This window comes from Mobula hypostoma, chromosome 13 (genome assembly GCF_963921235.1).
Source record: "Mobula hypostoma chromosome 13, sMobHyp1.1, whole genome shotgun sequence".
In the NCBI taxonomy this organism is placed as follows: domain Eukaryota; kingdom Metazoa; phylum Chordata; class Chondrichthyes; order Myliobatiformes; family Myliobatidae; genus Mobula; species Mobula hypostoma.
Window position 1 is genome coordinate 27,165,745 of NC_086109.1, and position 22,826 is coordinate 27,188,570.

The window sequence follows — 22,826 nt, forward strand, 5'->3', positions numbered from 1 at the left end:
TGATTGATGCTGTTATCTTAATTCTGTGCACATGTGTGGTTATCATTGTTGAATTGTTGCATTTATTATCCTTTCGATTACTGTGTTGCTTGTTTCTTTAATAAAACTTTCTTAGTTCTAGTACTCCAGACTCCAACTGAGTGATCCATTTCTGCTGGTTTGGCAACCCAGTTACGGGGTACGTAACATTACATAATTCATTACAGAGTATATGTAAAAGTATGTGAATGGCATCAGTCATTATGCCACCACGTCATATGTGAATGCCTCACAAAACTAAAATGTAGACATTTTTATCCTCAGCTCCCTGTTTTTCTTTTGATTAGTTATTAGAGTTAAAAAACAGTAATAGTTGCTTTAAAATGGCTGCTAAAGACAAATTAAATTAAGCAAATTGAAACAGAAAGATACATCTGAGATAGAGAAAGAAAAACCAAGGACTGTAGCTGAAATTGCTAAATTTAACATTAAATCCTGATGGCTGTGACATATCAAGATGAAAGATGAGATATGGTTCTTTGAGCTTATGTTGAACATAAATTTATTAATATATGAGATGGAAGATGGAGTGAGAGTAGGATGAAAGATGTAAAGAAAATTAAAATGGAAACTCAGGACTATTTGGCTCCCTGACTGTTGAATGGGAAAAGGTAAAAGGGCAGGTATTGTGTCTCCCACAGTTGGATTGTAAAGTGGTTGTTAAGTGACTATCATCCAGTTGCACTTACATCCACAGTGATATTAGGGAGAGTGCACATGACTTTGTGTGGGGGTGGTTATATCACGTGGGATCTGTGGAGGGGTGGTACATTGGATTTGAATTTAGTTTGGCCATAAAAGACAGAGGCTGGTGAAGGGGTGTTATTCTGATTGGAGATCAGTGACCAGTGCTGTTCTGGAAGGATCTGGACTGGCACCTCTTTTGTTTATGATATGTATAATTTGGATGAAAATGTGGGTCAGCTGATTAGTAACTGCAGAACAACAGTGCAGGTAGTGAAGAACTTTGCAAAAGACCCTAAGACTATAAGACCTAACAGCAGAATTTAGCCATTCAGCACAACAGGTCCTCTGCCATTTCATTATGGCTGATTTATTATGCCCCTCAACCTCATTCTCTTGCCTTTTCCTCATAACTTTTGACTCCCTGATTAATCAAGAACCTATCAACCTCCATCTTAAACATTTCCAACAAGATATAGACCATTGATAATGTGGGTAGAGAAACAGCAAGTTGTGTTTCAGCTAGAGGTGTCACATATTGGTAAATGAAATGCAAAAAGGAAAGTATGTACCATATAGGATCATAGGATACAAGACTACAGTCTCTGAAAGTGGCAATACAGTGACAGTGTAGTTAAGAAGGTGTGTGACATGCTTGCCTTCATCAGCAGGGTGATGAAGCTGCAGATGTGTAAAATTTTAGTTAGGTTGCACTTGGAGAATAGTGATCAGTTCTGGTCACCACGTTACAGTAAGGCCTTGGAAAGGGCATGGGTCCACCAGGATGTTGCCTGGATTACAGAGCATTATCTAGAAGAAGAGGTCGTACAAACTTAGAATGTTTGCTTTGGAGTGTCAGAAGCTGAAGGAGAGTCCTGATAGCAGTATATAAAATGATCAGAGGTGTGGACAGGGTACAGTAGATAGTCAGAATCTTTTTCCCAGAGTGGAAATGTGAAATGCTAGAAAGCATATCTTTAAAGTGGGAAGGGAAAAGCTTAATGGAGATGTTCAGGGCTACTTTCATTTTACACAATGAGTGGTAAGCACCTGGAACATACTGCGAGAGGAAGTAGAAGAAGCAAATTCAATAGCAACCTTGAAGGGGCATTCAGAAAGGCTCATGAACAGGAGGTAATGTAGGGATATAGACCACGTACAGGCAGATGGGATTAGTTTGGGTTGGTATCAAGCACTGTGGGCTAAAGGTACTATTCCTGTGCTGTACTTTCTGTGTTCCATATTTTAATTGGAAGTGGTAGGGGAAGCAAATGATAAATTCAAGAGGCTTGTTGTTGAGCAGAAACACTGAACCTAAAATATTGGTCCTAATTTAGTGCTAAAAAGAGTCATTCTTTAAACATCTCTTGTATCTTCTGTCATGGATGGGAATAACTCTGAAATGCTTTATTTGCCTTCATTGGCAATACTGATTCACCATGAGGGATGCAGCACTTTAACTCCAGAGCTCCGATAATCACGCGAATCAGGGTACTGAACAAGATCAAAGACAATACCTTCAAGGCAATTATTTATAGATTCCATTTCAAACAGCAGGTTTTGTTTTCATTAATTTTTTCAGTTCTATAAAGAAATCTTGCTTGGTGAACTTCATTGAACTGTAATTGGTAAGTAACTCTTTGCTCTGATTATCATTTTCTATTCTGATACTTTCCTCACCAGGTGAATCTGGAAATGGGCAAGTTTTACTTGAACTTTTTGGGTTCCATTATTTTCACGCATTTTACAGCAGGCAAGTAATAGCCCCCAAAATGGACAGAAATTCAGTTATGTCTAATTGCCTTCTTTGGTCTTACGTGTGGGAAGTTCACTGTGCTATATGACTTTCCTCATTGAAATCTCTCACTTTGGAAATCCAGAGCAGGACACACAAACTGCTGGAAGAAATCAGCAGGTTAGGCAGCATCTATGGAAAGGAACAAACTGTCAACGTTTTGGGCCAAGATTCTTCCTCAGGGCTGGAAAAGAAGGAAGGCAGATGCCAGAACAAGAAGGTGAAGGGGAGGGGAAGGAGGAGAATCTAAAAGGTGATAGGTGAAGCCAGGTGGGTGGGGGAGGGGGAGGGGGATGAAACAAGAAGCTGGGAGGTGATAAGTGGAAAAGGCAAAGGACTGAAGAAGAAGGAATCTGATAGGAAAGGAAAGTAGATTATGGGAGAAAGGGAAGGAAGAAAGGCACCGGGAGAGGTGATAGGCTGGCGAGGAGAAGAAGTGAAAGACCAGAGTGAGGAAATGAAGAAAAGGGATGGAGGAGGGGAAAAATTACTGGAAGTTGGAGAAATCAGTGTTTCTGTCATCATGTTGGAGCTACTTAGATGGAATATGAGGTGTTGTTCCTCCAACCTGAGAGTGGCCTTAGCGTGATAGAAGAGGAGGCCATGTACCGACATGTCAGAATGGGAATGGGGATAAGAATTGAAATGGTTGGCCACCTTGAAATTGTGCCTCTTGCAAATGGAGCTGAGGTTCTTGACAAAGCAGTCCCCCAATCTATGTAGGGCCTCACTGATATACAGGAGGCCAGACCAGACCAGGGGCTTCAGATATAGTGGATGACCACAACAGACTTGCAGGTGAAGTATTGCCTCAAAGGACTAATTGGAGTCATGAATGAAGGTGGGGAGGGGGTGGGGGCTGGTGATGGGCTGATGCAGTCCATGAAGCATGTTAGTGGGTTGTGTTGGATACATATTAATGATTTCACTCCTAAGGAAGAACACATATGGAGCTTTGCTGGGCAAATCTAGATCATGTATATCAAAGCATGTTTATCATTGGCAACTTATTGTCCAACCAATTGTTCATCTCCTATGAGAACCAGTTCCGTGATGGTTTGTGATTACACTGCTCTCTGTTTAATAATGGACCTGCCAAATTCGTAGACTTAAAAAGTTAACCACTGGAGGAACTCAGCAGATCAAGCAGCATCCATGGAGGAAGAGGAATGGTCAACATTTTGGGTCGCAACCCTTTATCAGGATTTCATTACTAACTGTGAAACTATGCTATCTGTGCTAACTGTGCATTTGCTGTTTTTTTGTAATCGTGGATACCATTATGTCAATCATATTTATTCAGTGAAATATAAACAATCAAAAGTGGACTGGAAAAAGTACAGAACATTCTGCAATATGGAAACCTCTGTCAGTCAATATACATAAGGGAAGTGAATTGAAATTTAGTGCTCATTTCATACATGTTTTGAACATATTGGAACAATCTTCATGTGCTCCAAGTGAACTATTGATCAGCCCTCCAAGATGATGTCAATCTAAAACGTTGGGCATTCAGTTGCCTCCACAGACGCTGCCCAACCTGCTGACTTCCTCTAGCTCCCTTTTGCTCCAGGTCCCAGCATCTGCCATAGCGAGTGTCCCCAATCTCCTGATTTGGCCAGCCTACACTGGGACACTTTCTGTGCTATTCAGCACTCTTTGGCAAGTGAGAGGTGACTGTGTGGCTCACCTTCATGTTTTCTTCACTTCCTTTGTTTCGCCAGCAACTGACTTGGTGTCAATTCTGAATTTTATTTTCCTCTTCTGTTGTGAGAAATTGTCTGAAACCCATGCAAAGGCCCCACTCCCAAGAAAAGACACAACAGAACAAAAAAAACCTAGTCCTGTCAGTCTTCTGGGAAGTATTTTAAAAGTAAAAAAAAATGTTGTTTTAAAGCAGGGCCAATTTCTATCATTGTTTAACCATTTAACCAAAGTACCTCTGCCTTGTTGACTGTGGCACTCTGGGCAAACAAATGCATCAGCGATGTTCACCAAATTCACTCTACTCTCTACAAAATTAGTGCCCAAGAAATAGCAAAATTTATTGATTGCAAAATGAAGACTTCATTTTCTTCCAAATATTTAGTGTTCGTACAGAGACAAACATGTGCAAATCTTTGCATCTTGTGAAGTCACTGTGTGATTAATCACATGATATCCACAATAGGCCACATTGGGCAGTAAGCATTCTCACTAATTTTTTGGGGTGAATTGCATCTTTCATAGATCCAGTTAATTAGATGGTTGCCTCTGTGGTCTGGCTGGATGAAAGATGGATCAGCAATTCTTTAAGCTGGGTGCCAAGACCTTGTAATTTCTGGTTTTTTTCTATTTTTCCCTTATTTGGAAGGGATGAGGGGAGAGTTCTGAGTGCAGTTTAAAACCCTACTCCCCTCCTAGTTTGTGATAATACAATGACCAAATGCACAGAGTTTCTGAAACCTAATCGTTAGTTGGAATTGAAAGTGCTGGTGCTCTAGCTGGTGATTAAACACTTTTTAAACACAAGAGATTCCGCAGTTGCTGGAAATCCAGAGCAACACACACAAAATACTGGAGGGACACAGGAGGCAGCATCAATGGAGAGTAATAAAACAACGACACTCAGGTCAAAACCCTGATGAAGGGTCTCTGTCCTAACTTCAGCTCTTTATTCCTCTTTACAGATACTGCCTGACCTGCTGAGTTCCTCAAGCACTTTGTGGGTATTCCTCACACTCATTGTGTTATTCTGTATTGAATCAATAAATTCCACATTCTGTGCAAATTGATATACAAGGATGTTCTCAGTTCTGCAGAACTTGAGTTGTCTGGAAAGATCGAATAGGTCGGGATTTTATTCCTTGGAACATAGAAGATTTCACTGCTAATGTAATGGTCTTTCAGTAGCAGCAGTGTTTGGGTTATGGTTAGAGATAATGGGTACTTTGGAATGTGAGCTGGGTCTTTTGTTCAGTGGGAGATGTGGAGAGAAGTCGCTGGAGAGAACCCGTCGTAGGATTCAACCTGGTGGGGGACCATGATTCAACGGAACCGGGTGCTGAGATTGACTGAGGATCGGCGAATATAAATTTTGGGAAGAGTTGATCTCCAACTTGTGCACATTTGACCACTTAATTATAATGGGCCCTTTTGTTTTTTTCTTTCTTTTCTTTACTTACCCTTTAGTTAAGATTCATAAATATACTTCCTTTAATCGTATGCAGTGTGCTGTCTGTTATTTCTTGGCACTGAGTGGTAACAGGGTAGCAAGTTACACAGCATTCACCCCTGGGGGGGGGGGGGAAAGTGTCTCAATCTCACGGGTTTAGTGGGACTTATGCAGCCAAGGAAACCAGTGGGGCTTCATACAAAATTATGAGGGGTACAGATAGGGTAAATGCAAACAGGCTTTTTCCACTGAGGCTGGGTGGGACTATAACCAGAGGTCATGGGTTAAGGGTGAAAGGTGATAAGTTTAAGGGGAACATGAGGGGAAACTTCTTCAGAGGATCATGAAAAAGTGGAATGAGTTGTCAGCTCAAGTGGTGCATGCAAGCTCGATTTCAAACTTTAAGAGAAGTTTGGATAGGTAGATGGATGGCTGGGGTATGGAGGACTATGGTCCTGGTGCAGGTTGATGAGAGTAGGCAGTTTAAATGGTCCAGCACAAACTAGAAGGGCTGAAGGGCCTGTTTCTCTGCTGTACTTTTCTATGACTCTATGATGCCACTGTCAGAGTACTAGTGTTGTCCTTTGAGCGAAAATAGAAAGTAGTCTTTGGTTCCATATTAATATTAACATCTTTTAACAAAGAAGGTAGAACCATGGTTCATGCTTCCATCTTACACCTCCAGTGACCTGGCTGTAATACTGATCTTGGATACTGTCTGTGCAGAATTTCTTCCTGTGACTGCATGGGTGCTCCAGTTTCCTCCAATAAGCAAAGGATCTGTAAGTTGTTGGGTTAATTGGCTACCGGAAATTGTCTCAGTGTGGATAGATAGCAGAGGAATCAGGTGGAGTTGATAGAGATTGAGAGGAAAAATTGGATTAGCACAGATGTGCATTTGATGGCTCACATGGATACAGTGGACTGAAAGGGCCATTCTGTGCTCTTTATGTTGTCTGATTTCAGCTCTCATAAATAAATAACATCCCAACGAAACTCTTTGGCAATCACTTACTGATTTTACACAAGTTTTTTTTGTAAAATAAGTATTTTAATATCTTAAGGCAATCTTGCACAATACAAACTGCTTCACATCCAACATAACACACAATATTGCAGTACAGTGTTTGGTTTTAAAAAGTTGTCATGCAAAGAGAGATAGAGAAAGGAAAAGAGATGATATCACCCATGCTTTTGGATATAAATACCCCCTCATCATAAAAGGCTGCAAGCTTTGTGAATCAAGTTGTTGAGCACATAATCACATGACCTGTTAAAAACTTGCTGTCATTTTGGCACTGGCATGCAAACTGTTGATCAGTAATGACAGTACAACAAAATTGTACAATAGGTCGCAGGAATTGCTTGAGTCATTTTTAACCTGTTAAGATTTCACAGCCACACTAAATACACTGGTAAAACTGAAAGAAAATGTCCCAAAGAAACACCAGTTTTGTAGTTTTGTACCTCTTTTGGTAAAAACAGCACAGGTTCCTCATTTCTAATTAACACTGTTAGGGTTCTGTTTATAGTGTTAAAATAAGATTATTTTCCATTGCTCCATAGGATCTTTTACTTTCCTTTTTACCACGGTAAGTTAAGCAGACATGTGAGTCTAAAGAATTTACAATGGACTGTGATGGCTATAGTCACACACAATAAGTGTACAGGCCTGAACCCAGTACATTTATGCAATGCCTAATTAATCATTAATTTATCTTAGGCAGGTCCATTGACAAAATTCACAGTACAACTTTACATCAATACTGATATACAGACTTTTGGAAGCATTGACCCTTGGAGGACCTGAAAAACATTTTAAAAAAGGATATAATGGGGACATTTGTTTCAAGCTTATGGGTTGTGTAAAATGCAGTGCCTGTCTGCACATTTCTTAATATCCTATATTAAGAGAATCAGGCTATCCTTTAAAATGTTATATAATGTACACTGTTATGGAAACTGCAATAAACATTCAAGTCTTTCAGGGTGTACATGACATATTGTCAGTATGTATATAACATTAACTTCAATGATGGAATAAGATGATGGATAATTCCAGCCCATCCATGCGTTTTGATAAATTAAACAAAAGACAATTCTTTTAGTTGTATTAATGAGAGCATAGACTCTCTTGATGCATCCACAATGAACAGAAGGTTCCAGGGCATCTGCAAGGTGTCAAAGAAACCCTAAATCTGTTCTCTAGTGCATACAAGGATTCAAAGGAACCCCAAATCTTTTGACAAGATGTCAAAGAAACCCAAAATCTGTTCTCCAGTGATTACGAGGATTGTTATGGTGCTGAGATCAGGAGTGAAAGTACATCCATAGAATGCGAACAACCTTAGTAAACAAATCCCCTGCTTTTGTCCAGGAAGACAGGACACGGCTACTGTTGGTACACCACCAGAGTGCTGATGGTTTCTTGTCAATCTGTAGTTATGCCAGCTTTGATGAGAATGGTCCTTCTGGGCTACTGGTGTTAAAATTTGAGTAAGACCATTCAGAAATGAAATCACAGAGCACTTCCCACAGAAGGATTAGTAAAATTGCAGGGATTTTTCAAACTAAAATGGTTGTGAGTACTTGGACAAGTGGCATCTTCAACACTTGGTTACACAGGACTTAAGGAGCAAAAATAAAAAAATGTTGTTGATGTAGATTTGATGGAATATAATTAAAAGTTAAGGGAGGGGATAAATGACCCATTCCTGTTCTTAAGGTCCTTTCACCAGTTTGTTGATTCCTTGTGTCTGCTTCAAAGATTTAGGAGTACAAATTCATCTAGAAGAATCTTCACATAGAAGATTGAGAGCATATTTGAAAGAGATATACAAAATTATGAGGGGTATAGATAGGGTAACTCAAACAGGTTTTTTTCCAATGAGACTGGGTGGAACTATAACCAGAGGTCATATGTTAAGGGTGAAAGGTGAAAAGCTTAAGGAGAACATGAGGGGAAACTTCTTCACTCAGAGGGTTGTGAGATTGTGAAATGAGCTGCCAGAACAAGTGGTGCATGCGACCTAGATTTCAGCATTTAAGGGAAGTTTGGATAGGTACGTGGATGGTAGGGGTATGGAGGGCTATGGTCCCAGAGTAGGCAGTTTAAATGTCTTGCTGTGGTCTTGATGGGCCTGTTTCTGTGCTGTACTTTTCTATGACTCTACTGCTTTGTGCACTGGATTTGCAAGTTATAATAAAGGCAGGTTTAATTCTGCTTCTGAAATTCAGTGCTCCTAAAGACAATAAAACCAATGTTTAGATAAAGAGTTTAACTCCACACTAACTTCTCATTAGCACCTCCAGTTTTGGATGAATACATCTATTACTTAAAATATTTACAAGTTAGTGTTGAACACCTTGTGGCCTATTTACATAATTTGAACCTAAAAATGGTGACTTATTTTCGTGGAATCAGTGAAATATTTATGACCCACAAGAGGCCATTTGATCTACTGAACCCATACTGGCAACCTCCCAAGCAATCTATTCAGTTCTATGCCCCTGAGATTTCCCCAGCACTGTAAATTATTTTCAAGCCTCTGCCCATTCAATGCTATTTTCTGACTTTGGAATGGAAGATGTTTTGAATTATTTGGATGTATTTCTATTCCTATCTCAATGCTCTTTTAATTCACTGCTGTATAATGTTTTCCAGTGAACTGGCACCCTGAGGAGTTGAAAAGGAATGTTTATAACTGGGGCATGGATGAGTGGATAGGGAGCACAGGATTTGGAGGCCCAGAGTGTTAGGGAAATATGGAAGTGGGATATTGTTGTGTTAGAAGGAGAACAGGAACACACAGGATCAACAAAATGGTGAAAGGACCTTAATAACACCAGTAGATCATTCATCCCCTCCCCTATCGATAGCAACTTTTGATTGGATTTCATCAAATCTACACCAGGAGCACTAGCCCACATGAGTCAATAGGACGAGCATTAGCCAGGGCCCTGATGAGTGGGTAGTCAAACAATCCCTGGTGAGCTAGACACCTAACGATTGGCATTTCCAAATAATTGGATAGTGTATTGTTGAGGTTTCACAATGCCATTGGCTAGTCAAATTAAAGCTGCAATAATAGAAAAGCAAATTCATCTAAAAGCCACATATCTGTAATAAAAGAGGAAAGCAAATTCAACAAGTCTGCCAGCATCTGTGGGAAGAGGAACAGAATTAATATTCAAATCATTGATATTTCATCAGAACTTGGAATAGTTTGAGATTAATATTATTTAAGATGCAGAAAAACTGAAGAGGGAAAAACCTTGTGAGGAGTTGAAAAGTAGAGGAGAGTGAGAGACAATTTAGGTGTTTATGCAAATTAACAAAGTGTTGAAATGGTGGATACAGGTTCAATTGCACCATTTAAAAGAAGTCTGGGTAAGTACATGGATGGGAGGGGTATGGAGGGTTATGGTCCAGGTCAGGTCAACGGGACTAGGCAGAATAAATAACAGTTTGGCATGGCATGGAATAATTACCTGAAATTTTCAAGAAAAAATTAAAATGTGCTAATATTCTGTAATTGGTTGAGTCTGAAAGAACACAAATGCATAAGTGGTAGATGTAGCACTGTTCCTCAAGTTATATGCCACAGTAATTGCAAAACAAAATAGCAAAACACCTCCAGATGAGAATTTTGCTTTGGACCTGCAAATTAGGACAGTTGTCTAGAATGGAAAACAGCACAGGAGTTTTAGCATTGTGAATGTACTTCCATCTTGAGAGTTCAATACGAGAGATCTTTCAAGTGAGAACCTATTTAGATAGATGAAAACAAGTAAAATCCAGTGATTGGATTGCGATCTTCATTAGCTGTTGTAAAAAGCAATGCTTATGTAGTTTGTAGCGGTGAACACAATTAGGTTAAAGTTACCAACTTCAAAGTCACTTGCATGTATCCATGATCTCTTTTTTGTATGAGGATTTGATTTAGTTCTGTGTTTATTTTGCCTTTAGGAAGTGTCATAGTAAATAATGATCTGTAATCTGAAGGATTAACATATGATTATGGTTAAGTTCATAAAAGGAATCAGAAGAAAAGATTTCAGAAAAATATAATCAGTTTTAAAACAAAAATGATCCAATCAAAAATACTAACCACTAGGTCTGCTGTTTACTTCTGGGATTATCTAATAATATTTAAGACTTCATGATTTTTTCTAAATACGATGATCAGCATATCTTATACGTATATAACAGACAACAGGGGAAGAAATGCAGATTGAAACCTGCTTCAGACTCTGAATATTGATAGAGGCATTATCATTGTGTATGTTTCTTTTGTTACTAAAATGAATAAAAGGTTACAGAAAAGATAAAATGGAGCAGATGCCTCATGTTTTTTCCATTTAGAGTTGGAACCAATGCAAAATACTCCTACACATAATTGAAGACCCATAAGTGAGCCCTGGCATTCACTGCTCAGGTTATCCATTATTTGATGGGGAGTTATTCTCTGTAAATGGCAAAGCTTTATTAATACATTTATAGTTTGCCAGCTCCTGGCATTTGTTTCATTAACTGTTTAGAAATTAGTATTGAAAGAATCTTATTGGAGTGAAGGATGAATTACAATGTACACTGAGAAAAATGATAAATGATTTTAATGAAGTCTAAATTATAGCAATTCCCACTTTATTTATTCTACCATACAGGCTTTCATTTATGTATAATTTAATATTAGATGTATAGTATATATAGTCTACAGTGTGTATATATATATGTTTGTAAGTGAGAGAGAAAGAGAGGGGGGTAGAAGTGGGAGAGAGAATGAGAGAGAGAGAGAGAGAGAGAATGCATATGAAAGAGAAAATGCTAGAAATAGAGTTAATGATTCAGATTTAAGGGTCTTCATCAGAACAGACAAAATGTCTTAAATCTGAAACATTAATCCTGTTTCTACTAGGGTCTAGAGGGTCAAATCAGTCTGCCATTTTTCACTTTCATATGCTTGCGTGCAGTTGCTTTCTGTGTGTGTGTGTCTTCTAATATGTGATTACTTGCAAATGTGCATATATGCTTGTACATGTCTGTATGATACATGTGTGCACTGCCTGTGTTCACACATGCCTGTTGCATTGAATCAGATTCAGAGATCTCTGGATATTTGTCAAGGTAAGGAGACGAATCTCAAGGTTGTAAAAATGCATACTTACTTTGATAATAAATGTACATAGAACTTTAATGTCACACTCTATTTTCCTGCTAGGATTAATTTCAATTCTAAAGAAATGTAACCAGAAAAACACATCTTTACTAGCAAGATCCATGAAATAGAGGTTTTTAAAAATTTGTGTGGATTCATAATTCATTAATTCTTCATTCCCCATGCTGAACCGGAATGAAATATCCTTACAACCAACCAACAAAAATGTTTTATTTTCATTCTTCTGACTTTAACTCAATGCTGGACTCATCATTTTTTAAAGTGTTTTTTATTGTCATGTGCTCGACAGCACATGCCATCCATGAGTTCCATCAAGGGATGAATAGGCAATAGTTTTGAAGAGCTTATTAGTAACTTCTCAGATTAAAGACAAATGGAAGACCGTGATCGCCCACATCATACGACAGGGCGCATAATGATGATGATAATGATGATGATGATGATGATTAATGTCAACTTAAGTGCCTATTAATATACTAATCAAAATGTGCTATTCCTTTGACTCATCATTCTCCCCTCCCCACTTTTTCCACCCCCACATACTTTTTACAATTATACAATGAAAGGAAAGGAAAAAGAGTCATGTAGAACATAGAACAGTACAGCAGAGGAACTAGCCATTTTGCTAAAAGGATGCTAAGTGATAATAAATTAAACTAATCTCTTCTGCCCACACATGGTCCATATCCCTGCACATTTATGTGTTTCCGATTCAGGATAATAATCATGTAAGAGAGGGAAGTGATAAAACAGAGGATTAAATGGTACATTAATCATATATTCCTCCAAGTGGACCACAACCTTGTCATGGTTTGGAGGTTTGCGTGCCTCAGTGACCCAGAGAGCCATGTTGACTGTAGTCAGGACCTTATGCTTTGGCTCTTGCGGGGTCACCCATGCCAAAAAGGTCAAAGGGTAGAGGCCGGACTAAGAGTGGTAAACCAGTCCTCCAGGTTTGGAGGTTCAGCTCAGGGGTAACAACCATGACTGGTAAAACAAAATTGTTACAGAAACAGCAATGAAGAATCCTTCTACATCTGAGTGCGATGGTATTCCTGAGTCTCCACTTGGGACTTGCATGACTGACAGCAGTGAAAACCAGGAGGAAGCTACTGAAATGATGAAGGAAGCTCTGAACACCACCAGAGATGGAGGACCTTCATTGCTGCTCCAAATGCCAGCAGAGTTACAGGTAGTTAGTAATCATACATTATGTCTTCAATAATGTCATTTTGAGATTTCATCACAATGTTTGGAGATTTGTAGAGATGTAGAAATGAGAGATATAGCATGTTCAGTTCATTTGTAATTGTTGGGTTGCTGAATTCTGAAGATCAGGCCTAAACCTCTAAGCACTTTTACATGGCTAACATTCAGATGACCCATGCTAAGTAAAACAAGTACTGGAATCGGATTCATCTACTGTGATCTAGGCATAAGCTTTGAAATGGAAAGCAGTATCTATAAGAAGCCAGGAACACAGAATTCATCTTTCATCAGCACATAGAGCTACAACAATTGGAGATGGTCACTTACTCAGTCTTATCACTCTGCTCCAGAAACCAGCCCATTTCCAGCTCTTCTGAGATCAAGGGGAAATGATAAATACAGACAGAGACAAGACTAGAAGCTAGGCAGGGGACATATGCAGAAAGCTGTCCTTGGCCATTTGTGCTAAATGCACAGGGTAGTGAGGCATTGCTGTTATACTTCCTTCTTCACATGTCATTCCATTGGAATCATTTAGGACACTTGGCAGAGGACAAATTCATACCTGACATGATTTATTTTCATCTTAAGGTTAGTCTCTTCCAGCTTGCAGAGATGAAACCTATCCTTTCTAATAGCCATCAACAACCTTGCCTAAATTATATACACTTCTAGACTGTGAAATGCTTTGGAAAACTACTTTTTTGCTAGTCTGGGCCAACATTACAGACTTACATATGAAACGTATTCCAAGCAGGCCATTACTGGCTTTTTTTTTCACAAATTCTCTCCATTTATCAGAAAAAGAAACAAAATGCTTATATCAAGCTTATATCAATAAAGTTTGATGATCATTCTGATCTAAACACTAACTCCAGATCTTTCACCATCTCTCTGCAACTAAGGAAGAAAGTGATATGGCAATCATTTGTTCTAGAGCAATGATGAATGCTTGTCTACCACTACCATCAAGTGTTGCTGTGGTGCTAGAAAATGCTACAAAGCTACGACAACTCTGTACAGTAGCTGATCACGGCTTCCATTCACAAAAAAATATTTTGGTAGTTCTGTGTGCATGGAATTGACTGGGATCTGGAGTGCCTCTCAGTGGTGCCTGGAAGCCTCACTCCACTGGATTTGCCTCAATTTTGGGGACATGAATGAATTAAGCCTTTATTTGCTGTATCTTCATCGCAGATGAACCAATGCACGTATAAGCTGAATTCAGGGTTGGATTATCAAGTACAATTGGTGATGATGAAGCATGGGTGTGAAGCAGCGGCTGATTCACTAATACCTACACTCAGAGTGCTGCAAACCAAGACCCTTTTCACACCCCTCAAAAACTGCATTTGTTGTTAATATGATTGCCATTGTAATAGATACCATGGGAAAGAGAAATTATGCTTTAGTGAAAAATGAGCTGAAGTTGAGGTCTGACCTTCAGAAGTCAACACCCCTTGTCACTTAGTGGCCTTTAGGAAACAGCTTAATAGAGAATCATCAAAAAAAATAAGGACAGGACTTTTTTTTAGCCCCTGTAATTCATGACCAGAAAACCCAAAAACATTGCAGATGAATGAAAATTCCAGTTTGTAAAGCATGTTCAATTAGTTGTCTGACAGGACTTGTAGAAAGGACCATTTTATTTGATGATGTCTCTTACTGAGTGGCTCAAAATCATCAACAACATTGCTGTCATATTCCTGTTCACATAAATTGCTCCTCTTTTATGAAATGACCATTTTGAAAGCATAACTTTTACTATTAGAAATAAAATTCATTGCTGTTAAATGTCATTTATGAAAACAATATATTTATCATGTGATACTGTTTCTACCATTGTTCTTTCATCAGTTCTCAGAACAAGAGCATACAGTATTACATCTGAGTTTGGCTTTCATATCACCAATGATTGAAGTCTTGAGATTTTTAACATTTGATTTGTTAAGATAATTCATATCATATGTGGTAATAAGGAATATTCCTTATAACGGAAACCCAAATATTACCACTGAAACGACAAGTTTGGTTAATTACTCAAATTAGCATATGTAGATTAGGTAGGGATTTAAGAATGTTCAACCACATCCAAATGGCCATGAACGTAAATATTTTTGGCATGCTGTTGATTGAAGATTCATGCAGAGAGATGAGCTACATGATGGGATGGAAAGAAAGCAGGCATGGAAACACTGAGACAAATGGCCTTTTCTGCTAAATTCTATTAATATTCATACTTTGGTGAATAATAACAAACACAAATTTTCTTCACACAGGTGTGAATACAATACTTGAAACAGTATGTTCAAAGCAATCAGCTTGGTGCCTTAATCAGTACATTCCAGAAATATGGCTAATAGAGTGAAAAGGGCCTATGCATTAATATTTGCTAGACATTTGATTCTGAGGTAATAGTACTGCCCAAGAGGTATTATTAATTGCAGATCAGCCACAGAGGTATTTCATCTCTGTTGTTTCAAGGTTTATTCATAAATGCTGACATGAATTTTAGATGATTTTTTGCTAGTTGGAGGAAACTTTCCACTTGGGCTGAGAAAGTATAATATGAGATTATGAACTACCTGCTTCTTTAATCATGGCTATTTATTAGATGATATCTACTCTAGCAAGTGGGGCAACCTTTGGCATGGAATAAGGGGCAACATCAGCCTGTAATAAAAAAGGAAAGAAATGCAGGATAAAATTTAAACAAAACAGAAAATGCTGGAAATACTTAGGTTGTCCGGCTGCACCTGTAGGAAGAGAAACAGAATAAACATTTCATGTTGAAGATAAGAGAAAACTGTGACTATTCATGGAACCAAACATTACAGTACTCCAGCTGCTTCTGGTCCATTAAGGGCTGACCTAACAGATATCCCACCATTACCTATTAGCTGCAGGTCTCATTCACTCTGGCTGGAAAGCTCATGGAGCCTTGAATTAAAATACAGATTGATGTAGATGAGTATAATAATTCATAAAACTTTTACCATTAATCTATAGTTTTGAATGCTCTATCAGTGTAGGAAATAACACCAATGATAACAATAATAGCACTGATTGGGTATAGAACCTAGTTGTTCTTATCTTTTCTTCCAGAATCAACCACAAAAATTGCAGCTTGGGAACTGCTTCTAGCATTGAATTTCATAGGTTAGTTTTCTCTTAATGTGCTGGTATGCCAGAGACATTTGAAATCCACCAAAGCAGCCAAGGTCTTTTAAACTGTTGGATAAGAATCTTGAATAAAAGATAATACTAATAATGGTGGCCATAAAACTGCTGATTTATAGTAAAAAGAACCTTAATTTCAGATCAGAAATTTCCATTACTATGGCCTGCATGGCTCCAGATCTACATCAAAGCAGCTAGCTCTTGGCAATTACTCTTGGCAATAGCTTCCTGAGTAACTCGGATCAAAGGGCATCAGAGATAGGAAATAAATGCTGACTTTGCCAGAAATATCCATGAGCTGTGAATGAATAATAGGAAAAAAGGATCAGTTGTGAGAACTTTGCTGAATCTAACTGCCTGTTGTAGGAAAGCCATGATGAGATTAATCAATACTGTAAACCTTATGCTCTAGAGAGACTTCATAAAGGAAGCTCTCTGTAAATGAATAATGCCTTTCAGGGAAATATTCTACTCAGCATTTTTTCAAGGTACAATAGACAAGCAATACCTTGCATTGACATTTCTTTCATTGTGACACTTCTCATTAAAAGTTTTGATGTTATTCATAGTACAAGGTAAAAACTTGTTACTTATGTATTGTTAAAGATTGGAAAATTGAAATTATTTTTGTTGTATGTTAAGTGTTGAGTTATATTAAGCAGGTCAGACATTGTTATTAAGATTCAAGATTGTTTTTTGTCATCCTTCAGTGTACAAATGTAAAGGAAAATGAAATGATTGTCACTCTGGATCCAATGCAGCATAAAAAACATAATAAGCATTAAGAACTTAATAAAAACACAACAAATATAAATATAAAATCAGTTCTACAAAATACAATGTACCAATACAAAATACAAGTAACTGTTATATACATAGACTGATTGTATGTACATGAAGTGACAATAGGTGATGTGTAGTGATGGTGTGCGGTGTCTCTCCACAGCAAGTCATTCTAGAGCATAGAGTATCTAATTTAGGAAATAATATGGAAAATAGCTTATCTTTGATACTTCAAAAACCAGGACATAAAGAGCACTAGAGATGAAATTATTATCATTCATATCCTGCAAAAAGTCATATTACGAATTGATTCAAAGTTGAAAACCAAAATTGTGTAGCCATCACTGCTGCTCATGAGCCTGTGGAATTTTATGGAAAATATTATGTAGAGGCCTGACAGTGAGATGCAAAGAAGATCCAAAATTACACGAGGAACCAAGCAGAATTCATGCAAATAATATGAAATGTGATTATAAATCTCTACTACCTCAACAGCAGCCATGGTAGTGTAATAATACTACTATATTTCTCATATTGTGCTTTGAAGCAAGTCTACATACAAAACATTTGTCATAATCCAATCATTGATTGTCTCTATTATAGTATGATATAGTTTTAATGTAAAAAATGAGGACCAGAATGGAGAGCTGGAATTAATGTACTTGGTTTAGAACTCATCATTAAAATAAAGTTGCTGATTTAGGAAAAAAAGACTTGACTATGATCAATCGGGAACAAAATGAAAAGTTAAATACTTTGGGGCAGAACTGAGAAGCTTGGCAAGGAGTGTAAAATGGATAGCTGCCAGCTTTGCATTAGTCCCAGTTTTCCTGGAAAATCAGCAGGTGGCCAATTCAGAATAGTTTTTTCATATCTCTCCTCCTCACTAGGGAAGTTGAAAGCTCTGCCCTTTGTGGAAAAGACTGCTTTTCTGTTCTTTCTAATTATCATCTTCATTCTCACATCTACCACATTTTATGGACTGGCTCCACTCAGATCACAGGATTCACAGTAAGCCGTACATAACAGCTTTAAAATTGAACTGATTTGGTCTAAAGGAGCTTCCAAACAAATCACGCAATCTGCAAAACAAAAGCAACAGTAGATGCGGCAAACAATGATGCATGACAAGTTCCCATTGATTTTCCAAACAATTGGCTAAAAGAGCTTTAGCATTATATAAACCAGTTAGATTGTAGAAAGAATCAATTCGTAAACTTCAAAAGACAAAACAGACAATTTTCAAACAGTACCTATGTCATTAAAATACTCAGTAAGTAAACCACTTGCAAATCCTCAATTTTTTTCTGCATTTTTTTACTCACTGTATTTCACATCCATTAGTTGGCTTCACTCCTTGAGTGGATTTATAAACCTTCATTTCTGAAAATCCAGTACAAGTCTTTACAACCAATTCAGAGTGCCTGGCAACTTTCTTTATTAGTCGGTCTTCCTCAATGACTATAGAAAGGGTCCTTTATTTTGGTTAACCTCAGTCATTCAACACTTACTGCATTTGTAGAACAAATCATACAATTGAGTACATGAAACATCGCAAGAGGTTCTCTTTTCGTGGCATCTGACTACAGCAGAAGAGTAGCCAACATATTAAACATCACAAGCCACTCTTGGCAAGTCTAAATATCCTGGAAATGGGGTCTGTCAGATCTGTGTATGAAGACCAAGGCCAGTAGGTGTGTATGGAGGTGGTGCAGGATTGGGCTTGATGCCTCGAGTTTTCATGTAGGAAATAAATTGGTCTGGGATCTCAGCTAGAACGTCCTTAGCCAGTCGTGCCATGCTAAGCACATGATTTCCTGTGCGGTCAATGTAATCTCGAAACGGCACAAACTGAAAGAAAAAAATATTATTAACACAGTCTTTTGGGGAAGAAACATTAGTTCCAATTAAACAAAATTATTTTCAGCAGGTCGTGCAGACAATAACGAAAAGACAAACTATGTGAATAATGCAAAATGGCACAAGTTTAAGAGTTTGAATCATATCAGCACTGCTTTGAATTAAATTGATGGTTCATACAGCATTATTATTTGATATAACTTTCAACTTTGCCCACATCACATCATACCAAAGCACCAGAATACATCTAGATTTTTTTTCTCTGGATCATCCAATAGATTTCTTGGATTAGATCACTATTTTCCCATTGCATTATTTCAAGTTTATCCTCGGGGTGTTTTTTTATTAAGTTTGTCAGGTGGCCTATCACCACCACTCCCCCTTCCACCCCACGCACACCCATTGCAAAGTCCATCTGAGTTTTATTTGCTCATATTGACTTTATTGGGAAGAACAGCGGATGGTTCCTCAGTTGGTAGGCCATCTGTTCTGCCAAGGCAGTGAAGTTGAAAGAGGCAAGCATTACTTGGGCTACATATTACTAAATAATACACTAGGTACACATGAGATGACATTAAAGTTACAGAGCTTACAGCGAGGGGAAATTGTAACACTCTCAGATTCGAAACCATTTTTTAAAATGATTATAGCATGGGCCACATTGCACATTACCATACTGGGAAACTGTTCTGTAACTGAGCAATTATTTAACCATACTAATTCCCAGGGTTGATCCAAGACAGTATAAGCAAAGGCATACCCCATCCAATAACATGAAAGTATATGCACTCTTATCTTCTTCCCAAGTCCTATAATATTAAAGACACTTTATGCATGCCATTCCACATTTAAATTCCTTCACAGATCCTATTCTGTCCTGCCTGATATTTCACCATGGCTTAGCCAAGTTGCAAAGGATATTTTTCTGATTGCTTTATTCTACGTAATAGGATAAAGGGCCTCCATCTGTGCTGTAAATCTCTGCTATGCTTTCAACTGTGGTTCTTTCCTTTGAAATATTTGTATTCTGTTTAAATGCCATTTAAATCTTGTTTCAGGTCTTGTGTATTTTATCCACTTCAATATAAGGAAAAGCGCTACAGTGCTTTATAAAACCAGAAATTCAGATGCATCTGACCAGAATCTGTGCAAACAAGCCAGTAACTTGTGGTGCGAGGAGAAGTCCCAAGAACTGCCAATCACCACAAACTGCTGGGTAATTATAATTTCTGTCAATCGCTGCTTCTGAGAACAGCACTCACTTTTAGCCTGCCTGAGAGTTTTATGAAGTTGTTGCACGTTCTCAGTAATTTCCCCCAGCCTTGCAAGTAACCTTTAATAATGCAATAATTGTTAATGACTGCCAATCAAGCTTAGTGCCGAAAATGAATAATTAAAATTCTGATGACTCATTTCTTGAATTTAATATAGATTTTTTAAATTGTAATTTTGGAATTATAAGATTTTCTTTCTTTATCTTTTCATTGTTTTTCTTTACTTAAGTCCATTACTTTTTCTCTCATTAACCTTCTTCCTGTGCCTGATCAAATTTTAAATTTGCTCTCATACTCGGCCCTCTTTTTTGCCGTTTCTCAATTTTTAAATCTAATAGTGAAGGGGATAACCTGCTGTTCTTGTTGTGCGTCTTGCCCTCTGATAGACTGTTGTCAGCTCTTACAGGGAATAAAAATTTTGAGCTTACAGGGTACTGGAATATTCTAGAACATACCAAAAAAGTCTTCAGCAAATTTCAGCCTCAACATGGCATGCAAAGGCTATGATACCAGATGGATTTTTAAACTATCTTTTTTAATATACATCTAACTCTGCTGATCTTAAGTATTTTTCAAAATTTGAATTTTGAAGAACACGTTACTTAAGAACATTACAAATTTTACAGATACTGGAAATCCAGAGCAACACACCTAACATGCTGGTGGAACTTAGCAGGTCAGGCAGCATCCATAGAAATGAATAAACAGTCAAAGTTTTGAGCTGAGAGCCTACTTCAGGACCCATGGAAATGAATAAACAGTCGACATTTCGGGCCGAGACCCTGCTTTTGGACTTGAAGAAGGGTGTCAGCCTAAAATGTCGATAGTTTATTTACTTCTGTGGATGCTGTCTGACCTGGTGAGTTGCTCCAGCATTTTGTGTGTGTGGCTTATGTTATTTAAGAATTTAGAGTGAGAGTAGGCCGTTTGGCATTTCCAACATGTCCTGCCATTCATTAAGACTATGACTTATCTTCTAACTCAGTTTTATTTCCCAGCTGTATGCACATATCACTTTACTTTTTTAATGTTCAGAAAGTTATCAGTTTCCCTTCTGAATTAATGAGTATACCTCCACAGCATATGGGCTTCTAAAACCACACCAATGCAATTGCATCAATGCAATTTCAAACTGGCCCCCATTTATGCTGACACTATACACCTGGTTCCATACTGCTCAACCAGGGGAAGCAGCCGCCCTGACAAGCATCATAAAAATCTTGCAAGCTACAACGAGTTTGCATAAGTCACATACACCATGCTGATTCTTCATCCAAACACATACCTGTACAATATCTCTCTCTGCGAGTTTCCCCCGTGAAGATATTCTGATATCATCTCCATCCAATTCCACCATAGCTACAAACAATGAATAACAAATTTTGCAGCAAATGTAAGTTGCAGAAACTATCTGCTGTTGCATAATTCTCTTTTGGCTCACAATATCGTGTTGTTCAGGTGCACTGGCTGTTTTGGCAGCATACTTAATTTTACCTGTTAGTAAGTGAGTAGAAAATGTTGTGGAGGTTGATTTAACTGAAATTAGGTTTGTTGAAATCACTTTGTGCTATGGACATGAAACGTCTCATGGATCAATCAATGGTCAGATTACCAACCAATTGCACTCATCGGTTTAAAACATGGTTATTCTGCTAAATATCCAGCATATTTGGCTTGATCTCCTGATATTTCCAATTTACCAAAAATGTCTTTATCTTGAGATGACCTGTGTAACCTGTTGTGTTAGAGGATTGTCCTGGGGCCACAGTGTAACGACAATAAGAACATGCGGGCTGCAATCTGTACAAGAGGGTAATTGCTGGTGAGGCACCATGAGGTATAAACAGAGCCTGGGGCCTTTCGGGGCTTTTTGGTGGGTTGCAACCATAACGGACTATTAGGCACTCAGCAGGGGACAACAAAAAGAAGCACGGTGTAAGCAGAACGACCATTGTGGGAGTGGACAGCGTTAGACTGGTCAGGCTTTGGCTCAACAGGCTGAGGCAAGCACAGGTGGAGGTGCTAAGTTCCTAGTAAGTTTTCTTTTCTGTTAGTATATAGCTAGTGTGGTGAGAATGGGTCCAGAGTTAGAGATAAGTTCTGTATGTGAGATGTGGGAACTTTGGGAGACTGCTCGTCTCCCTGATACCTACCCCTGTGTGAAGTGCACCGAGCTACAGCTCCTCAGACACCATGTTAAGGAAATGGAGCAGCAGCTGGATGACCTTTGGCTCGTACGGGAAAATGAGGAGGTGATAGATGGAAGCTACAGAGAGGTACATAGTCACTCCTAAGGTGAAGGATGAAGATACCGGGTGACTGTCAGGAGAGGGAAAGGGAATAGGCTGCCAGTGCAGAGTACCCCTGTGGCCATTACCCTCAATAATAAGTATACTGCTAGGCGGAGGCGTGGGGGGTGGTGGTTGTGGTGTGGGAATGGTTCACTGAGGGAAGTCACAGCGGAGCAATTTGTAAGGTGGAGGAAAGATACATCACAAAGATGAAGAGGTATTCTAAAGGGAGGCTGAGGCAACCATGGCTGACAAAGGAGGTCAAAGACAGCATAAAAGCAAAAGAATGGGCAAATAATATAGCAAAAATTAGTGGGAAGGTAGAGAGTGCCTGAAATACCAGAGTGTCAATGGGCAGAAGTGAGTGTCGTTGCTGTT

At 38.4% G+C, this 22,826-nt stretch overlaps 1 protein-coding gene across 5 annotated transcripts in view; it reads right to left on the reverse strand.

The window, feature by feature from the left end:
- Positions 1–16,784: 16,784 nt before the first annotated feature.
- Positions 16,785–22,826, reverse strand: part of LOC134355512 (copine-8-like) — a 674,862-nt gene continuing 668,820 nt past the window's right edge. For 4 of the 5 annotated variants that reach the window (XM_063065493.1, XM_063065495.1, XM_063065494.1 and 1 more), the window contains 2 exons: positions 21,443–21,516; positions 16,785–18,874 (listed from right to left, as the gene is read on the reverse strand). In XM_063065493.1, coding sequence (XP_062921563.1) covers positions 18,686–18,874; positions 21,443–21,516 — 263 coding nt within the window. In that variant the 3' untranslated portion in view covers positions 16,785–18,685. Of the gene's footprint in view, positions 18,875–21,442; positions 21,517–22,826 lie in introns of those variants that run through there. The other variant, XR_010020101.1, reaches the window with a different exon arrangement.